The 16,991-nt window shown below is 51.7% G+C and overlaps 1 protein-coding gene across 1 annotated transcript; it reads left to right on the plus strand.

The window, feature by feature from the left end:
• The first annotated feature begins 228 nt into the window (after nucleotides 1–228).
• GPR174 (G protein-coupled receptor 174) lies at nucleotides 229–8,421 on the plus strand. The gene is made up of 2 exons (XM_068157639.1): nucleotides 229–312; nucleotides 5,323–8,421. The coding sequence occupies exon 2, from the start codon at nucleotides 5,771–5,773 to the stop codon at nucleotides 6,752–6,754; it is 984 nt and encodes a 327-aa protein (XP_068013740.1). The 5' UTR covers nucleotides 229–312; nucleotides 5,323–5,770; the 3' UTR covers nucleotides 6,755–8,421.
• Nucleotides 8,422–16,991: the final 8,570 nt, after the last annotated feature.

The following is a 16,991-nucleotide window of genomic DNA, read 5'->3' on the forward strand; positions in this document are numbered from 1 at the left end:
TGGGCAGCTGCCTCGCAGCAAACAGCCACAGCCATGCTGCAGCGGCTTCCAAAACACTCTAAACCCACACAGATACACACAGATACAGAGGTAACCAAAGGAAAAAGGAGACGGGGTCCAGCCCAGCTGGGGCCCAGGGGCAGGCGCAGCAGCACGGAAAGCGGCGCTGGGTGGGGAGGGCCTGACTTTGTTCCCCTCCTGCGCGGGCGCAGGCAGCTGCAGTTGCACTTTTGCTTTGCGTGTGCAGAGGGGTGGGGACACACTGCCAGCACCCACAGGGTCACACCAGAGCAGCCTGCAGAGACAGCAAAGGTAGGACTGGTGTTCTTTTATCCCCACTTATCTTTGGTTTGGGCTGAAATTGGACCTGTTGTCCTTGCAACATAGGACTTGGTAGCGCTTCCTACTTAGGCTGCGAGCGCTGAGAGGGGATGGGGACAGCTCAGTGCGAGCCAGGAGGGTGCAGCGTTAGCCATCCACCCCTGAGGATGAGGAGTGGTGAGGAGATGCAGGCTAAGCCCAGGGCTGGGCAAGGAGCTGATACCTCCATTGATCAGCAGAGTGCTCAGGAGGTGCTCTGTGCATTCAAAGGAGAGGAGGGGGGACAGCTCAAGCCAAACTAGGCAGCCAGGAGAGCCAAGCCCTCTTACTGTTAGGTGAGTGCTGAGCAGCTGTGTTTAAGTGTAACACCAACTGCAGTGGTGTTGAACCCCTGAAAACACCATAGCTGCTTGTAAGCAGACTTGGAGGCCACACAGCCCCATCTCCACAAGCATGGGGATAACTGTTCTGACTTACTCTATGCTCCAGCTCTCATCTGGGTTCCTCTCACTCTGTTTGCCCAGCGGGTTTTCCTAATTGGTCTGTTCCTCCCAAGAGGCAGCCAGAGGAATTTCCACCAGAGATTTTCCACTGGTTTGCCAGACCAGGAGGGAGGAGGCAGGGTTAGCTGTGCCACCACCACCACTGCTCACAGCCTGGCAGGGAGCAGCTTCTCCTTCCTGGGGTGTTTGGGTAGGAAGCACACAGTTTTGGTGCTTGTTACCGTGCACATCTCCCAGGGATGTCAGGGTGTACTGGGAAGGCAGAAGAGGGGTTGAGGGTTAGGTTAATGCACAACATCCCCACTCTGAGTTTATTCTCCCTTTTTAACCAGGATAAATATTAGCAAGGGAGGACAAGAGCTTTTGCAGAGGATTATAAGGCCAAAGCAGTGTATTTCCCATGGCATTAAAGCAGAGGCTTTATTTTGTCCTGCATATTCTTGGAATTTACCCAGCCAAAATCCTCCCTGCTGGCCTGACTCACTGCCCACCAGCACAGCCCAGTCCCTCTTGCCAGGGAGCTCCCCAGGGTGCCAGCCCCACATCTCCTTCCCAACATTTCGGTGCCAGAGTGGGAATATCCCTCGAGCAGACTCCAGCAGCTCCCAGCACGTGCGTGAGCAGAGGGCAGGAAGCAGGGAGGGGGCAGGGGGTGGGAGCAGCACGGAAACACTCTCTCAGCCTAATAACCAGCAAATGAGAAATTAATGGCATAAGAGATAGAAACAAACCTTTGTACCCCACTCTGCCAACACCTCACAGGCCTAACCTGTACAAGCTTGCCTGTTTCACTGCGTTTTTCCCTGGAACAGACATTCACCACCTTTAATGACTCACCTTTCAGGCAACCACAGAAATGGATGGGATGGGATGGGAGGAACAGGCAAGGGCTCTGTGCCCCCCAGCCAAGTCACAATCAAAGTGCTGCTCCCATCCCTGTCCCTTTGTACAACATCAGCAAATGGATGCCAGCAGCTCACAGCACACCTGGCATGTGGTGTAGAACAGATGCTGGGCAAGAGGAGGATACTCTGGAGGCTACTGGTGCCCAGGTTGGGCTGTGCTGCTGGTGGAGCCCCAAGGATGCCCAGGTTAAGGCAAGCAAGGAATGACACAGGGGTTGACCTGGGCAGGTGAAGAGCCTGATTCCTCATGCAGGGTGTGAATCATCGAGTACAAATGAGAAGCCTTCATCCAGTGCCCTGAGATGGCTGACTGGGATCTCCTTGGTAAAACAGGGGCAGGGGTGGCTCAGTGGAAGAAGGAAAGGGAGAGTCTCACACCTACCACTGAAGCCAGCCCCTTGCACTGCAGGGAAGAGTGCACAGAGCACAAGAAACAAAATTTCCTCTTTCTGGAGGGCTTTTTTTAGCATCCTGCTGGTTTGTACACAGCACATTTGTCTGAAGCGTGCAGCCTCACTGCTCAGGAGCCCCAGAGTGTGCTTTCTCACCTTGCTGTGGTTTTACCTCTCCTCTGAGGGCAGCTGCTCTCACAGAGGCATTGATGGGTGCCCTGGGTGAGCACCCTCACTACTCCCTGACTTCAGCTGGGCTTTTTGGGATGCCTCATGCCGCAGGTTTGCAGCCCCAGGGAGAGGCAGAAGGTGCTGCAAGTGCATCCCTGGGGTGGAGGGAGCAGAGGATGGTGTTGCAGGAAAGCTGCTGGTCAGTGAGGATGCAGAAACTCAGACACTGGGAAGGCAGCAGGAAAAATGCTGGTGTGCACGTGTGTGTGTGTGTGTGTGTGGAGTGGGCTGTGGACAGGCAGATGGGCTGGGGCTGCACCTTGTCATTCTATTCATGTGTCTCATGGCCCAGAGATGGAGGTAGGGTGGATTTACCCAGCTGGGAATGCAGCCAGAGGAAAAGGAGCATGATTCAGTCTCCCTGCCTGGGCAAGAGGAGAGACAAGCTGGTTTAGAAAAGTCACTGGAGGAAGAGCTGAGTGACACAGGCTTAGGGCTTTGTCTTAAAAACACCCCTGCACATGGTCCAGGCATAGCTTTGCCCAAGCAGCATTCACAGCAGTGGTGCCAGCTGGGCACATGGGCATCTGCAGGACCAGGACACCTGTATGGGCAGCAAGTGATGTTGCAGGAAAGATGGACACATCTTCACAGGGCCTCAGCATTGCCATGGAAAACCGAGGCAGAAGAGAGCTTCCCTCCCATCCCCCCTAAGTGCCAAAGCTCACCAAGCAGCTCTGGATGTGTTCCCAACACAGCCTGCTCTGCCTGTACCTATACTCAGCATCTTTTGAAGCCCAGCAAGGCAATTTCTGACCACTTGGAAAGGATGTACTGGGTTTTGGCCCACTGGTTTGGCTCAGTCCCAGCACTGAGGAGGAGGGAAGAAGCCTCCCAAAGTGGGTGCCACTGCCAGGAAGCCCCAGAGGGGTTAGCCAGCTGCAGAGGGTGAGCTCTGCAGCCCCAGGGCATGAAAGGTACTGCCAAAGACCAGCCACATCCACACCCTCCTGCCAGTGACTTGTACCAGCCAAGCTCCAGCTTGGAATTGGAAGCCCTCAGCCCTCATGCTATCAACCGGTGACAGCTAAACCCTAACTGAGGAGGTGAGCACCGATTAGTTTCCCTGCATGACAAAGAGATTACTCACATTTTCTAGCCTTGGTTGTGCAGGTTGGTGCCTCAGAAGCGGGGTGGAGAATTAATAAAGGGGTTGGAAAGTCTTTGAACAAGAGGCTCATTAAGTCTGCAGCTTGTTAGTCACTGCTCTGAAGGGTAACGGGGCTCTGTGCCCAGCCACTTGGGGTGCGTTATGCAACGGTGTGCAACAGAAACTGCACAAAGGGACCCAGGAAAGCTGCCCCCGGAACCATTTCCTTCTGTAGAAGATGCTCTGTTTCCACTCAAAGCTACTTCAGAGTTTCACTGCAGTCACCCTGGCCAAGTGGTGAACGTGAGCTCCACATTTTAATGCAGAGGAAGCAGCATCAGGGACAGCAGCAGGGAATCATTGTGCCTCTCACTGTGCCTTGGCATCTCAGGGGGCACCTGCAAACTTTTCCCACTTAAGATCTCTAGGTTAATGCTTCAGACTGAAGCAAAAATAAAACCTGAGAGGACTGAGACACTAGGCTTGTGCAACCTCATGAAATCCAACAAGGGCAAGTGCAGAGCCCTGCTCATGGGGAGGAATAACTGCCTGCACCCGTACAGGTTAGGGACTGACCTGCTGGGAAGCAGCTCTGTGGAGAAGGACCCAGGGGCACTGGTGGACAACAAACTCCCCATGAGCCAGCAACATGTCCTTGTAGCCAAGGAGGCCAATGTTCCCTTGGGGTACATTAAGAAGAGTGTGGCCAGCAGAGTGAGGGAGGTTGTCCTCCCCTTCCACTCTTCCCTGCTGAGACATAACTGGAGTACTGGGTCCACTTCTCGGCTCCACAGCTCAAGAGAGACAAGGAACTACTGGAGAGCATCCACTGGAGGCTACAAAGATGAGGGGATTGGAGCATCCCTGTGAGGAGAAAAGGCTGAGAGACCTGGGGCTGTTCAGCTTGGAGAAGACTGAGAAGGGATCTTCTCAATGCTGCTCAGTATCTAAAGGGCAGGAAGCAAGAGAACAGGGCCAGACTCTTTCCAGTGCTAGGAAGAAGGACAATGGGGAACCCAGGAGGTTACATTTCAACATGAGGACAAACTTCTTTCCTATGAGGGTGCTGCAGCTCTGGAGCAGGCTGCCCAGAGAGGTTGTGGAGTTTCCTTGTCTGGAGAGATTCCAAACCCACCTGGACATTGTGACCCTGGGCAAGCTGCAAGTATAGTTTATAATCTATTTATGAAAGATAACTGAAGAAGTTGACCTCAATTCAGTGAAAGCCACCAGCCTGGGACCTTCATTCTGTGCTGCAGCAGCAGTGGAAAATGTTCCCTTCTGAGGTGTGTGTCAGGCTCATTTACATAAGGAGCAGATTTGGTGCTGTCCTCCTGGCTGTCTATAGCTGTGGCGTGGGTGGGATGTTTCTGAAGGGCTCTTCTGGGAAGACCAAGGGAGAATTAAACTCCTGAGTGCTATGTGAGGCAAGAGTGTCCCTCTGCCCACAGCTCAGAGGTAAGGAGGGATGCAGGCACAGTGCTGATTGGAGCATCTCTGTGCCTGCCATGCAGCTGGGCATGAGAAGACCAATGCAAGCAGATGGAAAAGCTGGAGCCAGGAAGGTGCAGGTGCAGAAAGCTGGCAGCAAGTTAAGTACACCCTGTGATCAGGGGTGGCCTCTGCTTGGTGGCACAGCATGGGAGGCTGGTTGGTAGCAGCAGTTAAATACATTTTCTACTTACTCCTCAGTGGGTTTGCAGCTCGCTTCACTGGGCAGGGCATGGCCCTTGTGAGGCAGAAGAGCTGATCACCACAGATACCACTAGCTAGAGGGTTCTGCTGGAGAGGTGTTACCACACTCTCAAGCTTTCCCATACTCTCTGCTTTGTAAGACCTGTCTCTCCCAGCAGTGATCTAACTTTGCTTTCTGGCTGCAGGGTCACCTCACTTGTCAAAGTCCTGCCTTGACAGAAGTGGCTGAAATGCCACCAAGGAAGTGACAGAGGTGAAGCTCCAGTGAAGAACTTGACCACTTCAGCACAGAACGATGCATCTCTCGGTGTGGATGCCCTCCCTGCCACCCCTGCAAGCAGCCAGAGTAAGGTCAGCTAGCTTCTGACAAGGAGCATGAGCAGAGCACACGAGCAGGACTTGACTTAACCGGGCCCACAATGAAGCTGCTCCCCAGAGTGGCCATGATGATTGGGTAACAAAGCCTCACACACCGAAGCCAGAGCTGAACCTTTTCATCTGAGCATCGACAGCCTGAGGGCACCTGGCTGCAGGAGCCGAGTGAAGAACACGGACTCCATGATCTCCAGAGGCGCCTGGGTCTGTGACTCTGGGGTATCATGCCTGGGCTGAGCACAGGTCTGGAACACAACCATGACCAACAACTCGACCTGCACCGAACCAGACCTCAAGCCCTACTACGCCATCACCTACACCTGCATCCTGGTGCCCGGGCTGATAGGAAACACCTTGGCTCTGTGGGTCTTCTACGGCTACATGAAAGAGACCAAGAGGGCTGTGATATTTATGATCAACTTAGCCGTCGCTGACTTAGCGCAGGTCTTGTCCTTGCCCCTCAGGATCTTCTACTACTTGACGGGGACGTGGGAGTTCGGAGGAGGTCTCTGCATGCTTTGCTTCTACCTGAAGTATGTCAACATGTACGCCAGCATCTACTTCCTGGTGTGCATCAGCGTGCGGCGCTGCCTGTTCCTGATGCACCCCTTCAGGGCCAGCAGCTGCAAGCGCCTCTGCGACATCTACGTCAGCCTGGCCGGCTGGGTGGTGGTCTGCGTGGGCTGCTTGCCTTTCCCCCTCCTCAGGCTTCACACTGCCGGTGCCACAAACACGTGTTTCGTGGACCTCCCCGTGCAGCAGGTCGACCTTTCCGTCTCCGTGGTGATGATGTCGGCGGGAGAGCTGGTGGGCTTCGTGACGCCGCTCCTCATCATCCTCTACTGCTCCTGGAAGACTGTCGTATCACTGAAAGAACACAACGCTGCTTCCCATGACCTTGGGGAGAAAAAGAAGGCTTTGAAGATGATTCTCACCTGTGCTCTGGTGTTCCTGATCTGCTTCGCGCCCTACCACATCAGCTTCCCCTTGGATTTCTTTGTCAAAACCAAGATGATCACAAACCAGTGTGTCCAGAAGGTGATCTCGGTGTTCCACGCTGTGGCTTTGTGCCTGGCCAGCCTGAACTCCTGTGTGGACCCTGTCATCTACTACTTCACTACAGATGAGTTCAGGAGACGCCTTTCCAGGCAGGACTTGCAAGACAGCATTCAGCTCCACAGCCTTGCTTACGTGAGGAAGAACTCCAGGGATGTGCTCAGGAAGGAGGCCATGGACTGCTAGCAGTGGCCTTCCCTAAGCTGTGGCCATTACTCCAAAGGGTCACTAGATTTTGGAGGTTGGCCTAACTGGTTTTTTTTTCCCCCTCCCAGGACTTTGAGAGTGCTGACTCAGACAAGCTTCTGCTGATTTCAGTGAGGGTTGGAGAAAAACAAACAAAACTTTCCCCCCCAGCACCCAACCCTGACCAAAAGTGTCTTGATTTAATGGGCTGGTTGCAAGTGTTCCCTGCAATTCCCACTGGTCCCATTTCTAAGCTGGGCAGCCAGCAGGCCGTAGGAGGAAGATGTGGACATCTGGTGAGAGATGATGCTGATGCTAGGCCATGTCCTGGCCACCCACTGTGGTTTCACCAAGAGGCATCAAAGCCTTTAGGGTCTTGATATGCAGAAAGAATCTGATGGTGACACTGTATTAAATATTTCTGAAGCAAAAGACAATCCATCAGTGACTCCTTCCTGTGAAGAGCACCAAGAGCCCACCATAAACCACTGACCACAGAGAGAGGAGCATAAGGTGGCTCCAAAGGACTTTCCATTCAAATGATCAAGCAACCCTCCATTTTGGAGTGTAGCAAGGGACATACCTCCACATCACACAGTCACTGAAGCACCCAGACACTATTTCTCTGCCATCAGCTTCCACTTCTGGCTCAAAAGCCCTCTGGCTGGAAGTCATATTGCTGCCTTGGAGAAGCTTCAACTCCTGATGGGTTAGACACCCATCAAACCTTCCAGGTCCTCTTTTCCACCAAGAATGGGGCAAATTCAGATTGCAGTGGGCTGAAAGAGACTCTCAAAAGGTCATCTTGTCCAACCCCCCTGCAGTCAGCAGGGACACCTCCAACTAGATCAGGCCACATGAAGTCTGATCTTGACTGTCTCCAGAGATGGGGCCTCAACCTTTTCATGGATAACTGACCCTGCCCCATCACATCACTTCATTAACAGTACCATGATCAAAACAAAGTCAGAGGCACCAAACCTTCCAGTTTGGTTGACTCTAAGCAGAGTCATAGGTGCCACCAACAGGCTACAAGAGATTTAAGAAAGGCTCAGCTGTGGATGTACTTAAATAGTATTTTGGGGTTTATAAATCAAAGAAGAGAGGCTTTGGGCTTGACTGGTGTTTCATTTGCACCTTTGTGTACAGCTCCTCTCTCTGTGAGCATCTGAAAGGTCACATTTGGAACTGTTAAAAATACTGTGAAGATATTTGGGTCTATTTAATGGAAATGTTGTTTTATACATTTAATTTATGACAACCCCCTCCCTGTACTTTGTAGAAAAGTCAATGTGACTCCCACAGAGTGCTGGAACACAAAGACTTAGTTTTGTGTTTTCTATGTAGTAACCTAAATGTTTTTTTCCCCCATGTAATAAAGCAAAAGTTCACCACCTCATGCCTACAGGGGTCTCAGCCAGTGAGTTGGCTAAATAAGCCTTGCTAATCACAGAATCAAAAGGAACCTTTAAAGGCCATCTAAGACAGGCTCCTGGACTTGGCAAGGACATCTTCCATCTTGTCTGAATCACCCCCCCCTTTGAGTCTCAAACCATCACCCCTTGCACTGTCACAACAGGCCCTGCTACAAAGGGAGACTCTGCAGGTGCTGAGGGGCCTGGAGCATCTCTCTGATGAGAAAAGACAGAGAGACCTGGAGCTGTTTAGCCTGGAGAAGAGCAGCCTGAGAGGGGATCTGATCAATGCTCATCAATACCACAACAGCAAGGAGCAAGAGGATGGGGCCCAGACACTTCTCATTGGTGCCCAGCAACAGGACAAGGGGCAATGGACACAAACTGGAACCCAGAAGGTTCCATCTGAACATAAGGAGAAACTTCTTTTCTGCAAGGGTGATATAACCCTTTGCCCAGGTTGCCCAGAGAGGTTGTGGAGTCTCCTTCTCCAGACAGATCCCAAACCTGCCTGGAGTTGATCCTGAGAACCTGCTGCAGGTGATGCTGCTTTAGCAGGGATGTTAGACTAGATGACCCCAGGAGGGGTTCTAAGTTCCACCATGCTGGGATTCTTAGGGATTTTAAGCTGTTCAGAAGCAGCATTGTGAGGGTATTTTTTCCCCCCAAGGTCCTCATACATGAAACAAGACAAATGAGGCTGAGACAGCTCTGGGTAGAAGCAGAGCCCTTGGTGTGTTTCCAGACATCACAGCCCCCCCATTTCCATGGCCTCCCACACAGCAGCTCGGCTCCAAGCCCACGCGCTGTGGAAAGCACAAGGGGTGGGGGCAGCAGCTGCAGCCTATTTCATCACACTTCTCAGAGCTTCCTTTGTCACAGTCACCAAGAGAAGAGGCTTGGTGGTTTTGTTTGGTGTTGCACAGTGAGGCTTGAAGCTCTACTTGCAAGCAAAGCCTGCTCTGGAGGAGGGAGGGCACATGCCTGCCCATCTTCACATTCTCCTCTTTACTCCTTCAGGAGATGGTTGTGTTGAGCCAGAGCAGAGACCACCAAAGGTGCTGTTGATGGTGGGCTTGGGGAAGAGCACTGAGACACTGGGCTGTAGGCAGCAACCCTGCTTGGGGGGTTTCCTGCAGCTGCACCAAAGGCATCATTCTCCAGAGCCACAAAAAGCTCTTTTCCAAGCTGCTTAACCAACACACACCTGAGTGCAGCAACCCCTTCAGTCTGGACATGACTGTAGAATCACAGAATTGTTTTGGTTGGAAGAGAACTTTGAGATCATCAACTCCAACCACAAACCAAGCACTGCCAGGTCACCACTAAGCCATGTCCCACAGCACCACATCTGCACAGCTTTTAAACCCCTCCAGAGATGGGGACTTCTACCACTTCCTCGGGCAGCCTGTTCCAAGGCTTGACAACCTTTTCAGGGACAGTATTTCTCCTAATGTCCAGCACAGACCTCCCCTGGGTCAACCTGAGGCCATTTCCTCTTGCCCTATCACTTGTTACTTGTGCATGCACAACACTAGGTGCACTGCTGAAAACTCACTGCTGTAGCTTCGAGACAGTCACCTGACAACATCTTTCCACGTCCCTTCCTCTCGCACCGCAAGCGAGCGGTTCCCTTTTCACCTCCTCCACAGACTCATGACTCAGTGTAGGTGAGGTCTCGCCTCTGCTCAAGACTCCCAGCCACCTTCTGCCCCCACAGCTGCACCCTGAATGGGAGCAGGGCCATGTGCTGATGGCCACAGACCGAGTCCTCTAATGTGTCTGACCTCCTCTGCCATCCCCAGCCATCGCCCAGGAGCTATCCACCTGATGCAGATCTCCTTTCTCTGGGAAGAGGATCACAGAGTTGGTCCAGCAGGATGGGGATTGGAAGAGACCTCTGGGAATCCACCCATCTGGCTCCAACCTCCTTTCAGGGAGCTGAAGAGAGAAATAAGGTTCCTTTTCTCCAGAGCCTGAACTCCACACAGACTGCTGCTGGTAATAGCACTGAATGAGCCTGCTAGGAACACCACCACTCACCTTCCCAGGAAGAAGTGGGGATGGACATCACCACCTTTTCAGATTAACTCAAGTGATGTCAGGGGGTCACCTTGGTGCAATCTCCTGAAGGCTCTGCTCCACCAAAGTCACTGCAACCAGAGGACAGAAGCACCAAAAGTGCTGTTTCTAATTCCCATCATGGTTCCAGTAGCCAGAAGGAGAATGACCACGTGGCTTCTTCACCTAAAAAAGCTCCTCAAGCTTGCACTGCTTCTAGGAATTATCTCCAGATACAAGAGGCTGCTTGGGGCATCAATCTATCTGCTTCTAGAGTTGTCATGATCCTTCTCTTCATCAGAGAGCAAACCTGAGTCAACAGCAGGAAATGCTTGGCCCAGGGTCAGGCAACTCCATCTGCTACACTAAAGGCTAGATTTAATGGAGAACTGGGGTTTCTAACACTTCAGCCTCACCTGAATCTCTCTGGGAGGGTCCTAAAGCACAAGCTTGTCACTGTCCCTTCCTGTAGGTATAGTTCTTGCCTAAGAAGGAAGGAAAATGGTTAAAACTTCTCAACTGAAGAGATTTCCCTGCTTGCCTTTGGGTGCTCTGTATGAGGACAGTCTCTGCTCCTCCCTCAGTGGGAAAACAAGAAAAGATCACAGCCCAGTACACAGGTCCTGGGCACAGGGAACAGGCATGAGTGTGACTTTTGGTGGTTACTGCTGCCTCCTCAATGGGGAAGACCTGGGTGCTTGTTCCTGCTTCCAGCCCTATTTCTGTAGCTTGCGTCAATGCCCCGTGGGCTCCAGGCTGCAAACATCCCCAGCTGCCGGCGGGCCTCGGGGGGGCTTTTGGGTGGCAGTTAGGGCTCCATTTAAAGGAATCTCCATCCTGCCCATGTGTGGGTGGCCACCTCTAAGAAAGCAGGTCTGGCAAGGAGCCCAGAGCCTGTTTCAGCACAAGTTAGACCTCAAATGAAGAAAGCCTTGTCCCACTCAGCAGCAATGCTCTGTCTGGGCACACGCAGAGCTGCCAACAGAGTCACATGGAGAGGCAAAACGAAGCCTCTCAGAGGTGAGAGCTTACCTCTGAGTTCATTTGTCCCTAGCTGGCCCATCCCAGTGGTCTCCCATGAGATGTCAAACTCTGATGGCCAATTTGGGCAAGGGTCACCAGCAAAGGAGATATTTAACCTCCAGCCTGCCATTCTCCCAGGCTGCATCAAGAGGAACGTGGCCAGCAGGACAAGAGAGGGGACTCTGCCCCTTGACTCTGCTCTGCTGAGACCCCCAGCTAGAATACTGCCTCCAGTTCTGGTGTCCTCAGCATAAGGACAACACAGAGCTGTCAGAGTGAGTTCAGAGGACCACAAAGGTGACCCAAGGTCTGGAGCACCTCTGCTACGAGAATAGGCTAAGGCAGCTAGGGCTGTTCAGCCTGGAAAACAGAAGACTCTGGGGGACCTCAGAGCTGCCTGCCAGTAGCTGAAGGGATCCTACAGAAAGGCTGCAGAGGGACTTTTCCCAAGGGTGTCTAGAGACAGGCCAAGGGGGAATGGTTTGAAGCTGAGGGAGAGCAGAGTTAGACTGGAGCTGAGGAAGAACTTCTTCAGTCTGAGGGTGGTGAGACTCTGGAAAAGGTTGCAGATGCTTCTTCCTTGGGGGTGTCCAAGGCCAGGATGGATGAGGCCTTGAGCAGCCAAGTCTAGTTGAGAGCCACCCCTGCCTGTAGTGGGGAGGTTGGAGTAGATGATCTCTGAGGTCCCTTCTAACCTAGGACCATCCTATGAACTCCTCCCAATGGCAGTGCTCCGTTGTAGATCCCAGCTCTGCAGAGAGGCTCCAACTTTGCAGCACTGGAAGTTTTTGGCAAGTGGTTTTTTATTTGGTTGGTTTTATTCCAAAATAAACCAAAACAAAACACAGAAGAAGAAACCCAAAGGTGCTGAGAAAGCAGGAAGAGAGGAGTTTTGGAGCTGGAAACCATCAGCTCCATTGAGAAACAACAAATATTGGGAGCCTGCAAATGACTGCACCCAGTCAGGCTATCTGCAAATAGAGTATTTACAGAAGAAGCAGAAAAGTTGTGGAGAGCTGCAGCTTGCTCCTTTTACACTCAAGGCTCTCTGCCAGAAACTTTGTTTCCCCCCTAGTATGAGTCATTTCCCTACTAAAAATCAAGGGTCTCAATCTACACTTAAAACAAGGCCTTAGAAATACAGCAGCAGTCAGCAGCTCTAGGTGCAAGCTCTCCTCCACCCATAGACACATCTTCCAGCCACCTCCACCCAAGCAAACTTTCAGGCAGGCAGTAGCAGGAGGAAACTCAGTCTTTGGAGCATCATTTCTGCTTTTCAGCCACTCAGATACCCACCTGGTTCAGTGGGGGCAGGAGACTTGTCAAGAGCAGGAAGAACTGGGACATGAAGGAGAGCAGCTTGCACTGCAGCACAGATGTCCCAGATAAGCAGAAATGTTTTCATGTCTTCTCAGTCTACAAACTTAGATGAAAAGGCAGCAGTTACAGCTCAGCTCACAGCCACAGCAGCACTGCTGTTGACCTGGTGTGAAAGTCTGATCTGCCCTCACCAGGATGTGAGGAGACAAAGCCATGACTGCTCCCAGCTTCACACGGGGCACACCACTAAGGGGAGGGCAGCCTGAACAGTGGCTTCTACATCCCTCTTATGTTCCTAAGCCTCAAGGATTAACAAGTGAAAGAAGCTGGGAATGTGAGATGTCAAAGCAGCTCTGACCACGAAGTGCAGAGAAACCAAGGCCATTGGTTGGGAGTGCAGCCACCACTGGCAGCACCACCCCACAGGACCAACATCCCCAAGCATCCCCCATCTCCTAAGGGATTCTTTTGGTCACCAAGTGGAAACTGGGGGTTTATCTATCCCTGGGTCTACTCCTGATGAATCCCACAGGCTGGCACTCTTGCTCCAGAACAAAAGCAGCTGGTTCCACTCCAACAAGGGATTAGGTTTGATGGAGGGAAGTTCCTCGTTCCAGAATCAGATGTCCATACACAGCCTCAACCCAGAACAGCTTCAAACATCAACAAGGCCTAAAATGGAAGGGCTGATGAGAACCTCAACAGACACACAGTGTCCATATCCACTGGGATCCCTTTCATGTGGGATTTGGAGGTGTCACAGCACAAAAGGAGAGAAACCACACTTGAACAGAATAGTTGAACTGCAAGAAATCATTTCCTCTGGAGGTGGAGTGCTGGGTGGAGAGTCTTTAATTACTCTCAGGCCAGGCAATACACCCATCCCTATTGCCTAGGTAGTATCACAACTATACACACCTCATGAAGAAAGAGCTCTAATGAAATGACTCATTAGATATATCATAGTTATTTTGGCTGCATCAATGCAAGCTCCAATCAATGGCAGCCTTTGGGCTCTGTGCCACAGCTGGCAGCCAAGCCATCCCCCACACAGCTCAAAACTAGGACAGCCAAAGCAGCTCTAATCCTTCCCAGCCTGACCTCGAGCTTGGTCTTCCCGGTGTGGTAGCTCAGCCACACACTACCCATTGTGCTGAGGCTTTGGGGACTGCACAGCTTTTTGCTGGCCCTACAAACATCCTCCTCTCTCCTAGGGTTTGTTTTTCAGTGTGGGGCATGGCAGGAGAACACAAGATGCAATGCAACAGAAGAGGGAAGTGGCAGGGTGGAGGAAGCTGTCTGCTGTGAGGCATCATCACTGTCATCTTTCTTTCTAGCCTGCAAGTGCTTCAGGGAAGATCAAGAAAGCAAGCACCAACCTACAAGGTCTGGAGCTGGCAGCTGCTTGATGATTATCCAGGGGATTGTCCCAGTTCAGCCCACCCTGCTGCAAAGCAGCACTGAAGCAGCTGGGGAAGGACAAATCCCAGACAGAGAAGGAGAATTTAAAAACAGGGAGGCCGAGTTTTGCTTGGGGAAATCCCGAGCTGATTTCAGCACACTGACATCTCTGCCATCGCACACCAGGAACTCTGGGGGACAGGTCTGCACTCCCAGGGGCCTTCCTTGCAATGCCAAGAGCTGATGAAGTCCCCAGAAGTCACTCCAGTCTTTCTGAAGCCCTTAGCAGGCTTTCCATTCTGCAGGCATCCACATCACGACTTCCACTGTGGGAGCGAGGTGAGAGCTCGCCACTGCCGCACTAAGCATGGCTGTGCTGCTGCAGCCCATGGCACACAGCTGCTCTGCTGTGAAAAACACCTCACCAGGATACTGAGTCTGAGACACTGAAGTTCAATTCCATATCAGCTTGGGGTCTCAGTATTTCACTCACCAACAGTGCCCCCCTTTTTAGTTCCCTGCATCCTCACCTCAAGGTATTTACACAGGCAAGCAACAGTTCCATTCCTGTGAGTTTTTGCAAAGCCTGGCTGGAGGAAACTGAAGTTCCAGGATAAACCAGCACCTACTCTCGTGGGACACAAACCACCAGCAGCCCACAGCTTATCAGTCACCCTCAGACAGAAAGCCATCAGGCTGCTACAAAGGTCAACAGCACCTCCTTCAAGTCACAAAGTTCATTGTTAACTGATTATTCAGAGACTCCCAGCAGAGGGGGGGTTGGAGGGGACAGGTAGAGATCCAAGCCCTCTGCTACAGCAGCAGCACCCAAGGCAGGTTCCCCAGGATCACAGCATCCAGGTGGGTTTGGAATCTCCCCAAAGAATGACTCCACCACCTCTCTGACAGCCTGCTCCAGGGCTCTGGCACCCTCACAGCAAAGACATTTTCCCTCATGTTCAAATGGAACACCCTAGGTCACAGTTTGTGCCTGTTGCCCCCTGCCCTTCAGCTATTGATAGCATAGAGAGTATCTCCTCACAAACTGGTTTTCTCCAGACTAAACAGCCCCAGGCCTCTCAGTCTTTCCCCATCACAGAGATGCTCCAGTCCCCTCAGTACCTTTATAGCCTCTGCTGGGCTCTCTCCAGTAGTTCCCTGTCACTCTTGACCTGGGGACCCCAGAAGTGGGCCCAGCACTCCAGATGTGGCCTTGCTAGGGCAGAGGGGTAAGTGTGTCTGATTTCTCACATCTTTGTTTACTTAAACATGAAAAGCCTCACCTGTAGCACTGGAAGAGGAACCATCCAAAACACCATTACCATTCCTAAAGGTATTTTAAACCTACATCTAAATATACTGTGTCAAGAAAGTAACCTAGAGATAGCTTGTCAGCAAGTGCAGATAAACTGATGATGGGCCTGTGGACACTGGTTGCTTTTGCAGTGAGCACGCCTGTAAACAGAAGCCACTGTGGTAGGTAAGTTTGCATTTGCATCTTGGTAAGGTTACCACTTGAGTCACCACACCCAGGCTGGAAGCAGAGAGATCTGAAAGGGGTTTTACACAGGTCACAGCTGTATCACAGAAAGGTGCTTTAATACAGATAGAAACTCAAAGACACTAAACACCACCTAGAGGAAGCTTTCACCAAAACATGTGTTGGTCTAACTGTGACAAACCCCCCAGAGATCTGTATATTAGGATGGATAGCTCAAGTTTTTAGCAGCTGCATACCCAAGGACATGCCACCTGTGCCATCTACTGGTGCAGAGGACTTGCACCCTCTCCTGCTTCTGCCAGGCCAGCTGAGCACAGGAGCTGATCAAGCTGAAAAAAGCCCAGCATTAGGAGACCCTAAGAACACTGAAACAGCTTCAAAACTGCAGGGCTTTGGCTTGAGTGCTCGCCCTCAGCATAAACTGATTAGGGGCAGATCAGGAGGCCAGCACGCAGCACACCCGCCCAGAGCTTTCTCAGCACAAGAGCATCAAGCAGGTAAGAACAATCTGTTCCTTTGTGTGTCCTGGCTTACTGCCTAGAACATTTAATAAGCTCATAAAGAACTGACTTCATTTCTGCTCTATAATCTTTACCAGACAAGAGAAAGCATTTCAGCCTCTCTGGAGGCATGTCCAGCATCCCTGCTATGTGTCTGATGGCAGGCAGTGGGTTAATGGCTCATCCAGCCAGAGCCTGCCACTCAGAGCTGGAGGGAAGAATGGCTACTTTCTGCTTTCAAAAACATCAAACCTCTGCAAGCAGATGCTTCTTGCTCTCTGCAGCTCACGTTTCCAAATGCTTCCACTCAAGATTCCCAGAACTGAGTCAGCCAACCCACCCTTGTTGTCCTCTCAGACAATCCAGGAGGAGATCACCATGACAGTAACTCGCCCAAGCACATAGCAAGGCTGCAGCAGGAACCTGTCAGTGCAGCTGCTTTCCCAGTACCACAGACCTGCCATACCAGCTCCCAGGGACAGCAATTAGAGCTGTCCACACACAGAAGCAAATACTCCCCCTACACTTGGTATTTGGGAGCCAAGCAGACCACAGCTCATTTCAGAGTGTGTCCTTTACATGGCCACACGCCTCAGGAAGAGAGCTGCTTCGGTTGCCAAGATAAGGCAGCAGAATTCCTGCTGTGTTCTGCTCCTTGCCTCTGCAGTTTCATAAACAATGACTGAGAGCAGCTACTCCTACAGTCATCCTCTAGCTCCCAGCACAGAAAACCTGCTCACTATTTTACTTCCAGCTGTACAATTCAAGGCACTTTCCAGGAATGCCAGGAGGGTTGAACACTTCAGCTCTTTCAGCAACCAGTCACACAGATCTCACAGCAGTGCACTCATAGCTCTGAGCTAAAAGCACAGCAAAGCTCATGGGTACATGCTGAAAGGTGTTATAACAAGCTGTTGATTAACCTGCTGCTGCCTTCACAGAATCCCAGCAGGGTGGGAGTTGGGAGGGATCTCTGGAGATCATCCAATCCAACTCTGCTAAAGCAAGGTCACCCA

Source organism: Melanerpes formicivorus, unplaced genomic scaffold (assembly GCF_026170545.1).
Source record: "Melanerpes formicivorus ecotype bairdi unplaced genomic scaffold, bMelFor1.0.p_v2 SCAF_37, whole genome shotgun sequence".
Lineage (NCBI taxonomy): Eukaryota > Metazoa > Chordata > Aves > Piciformes > Picidae > Melanerpes > Melanerpes formicivorus.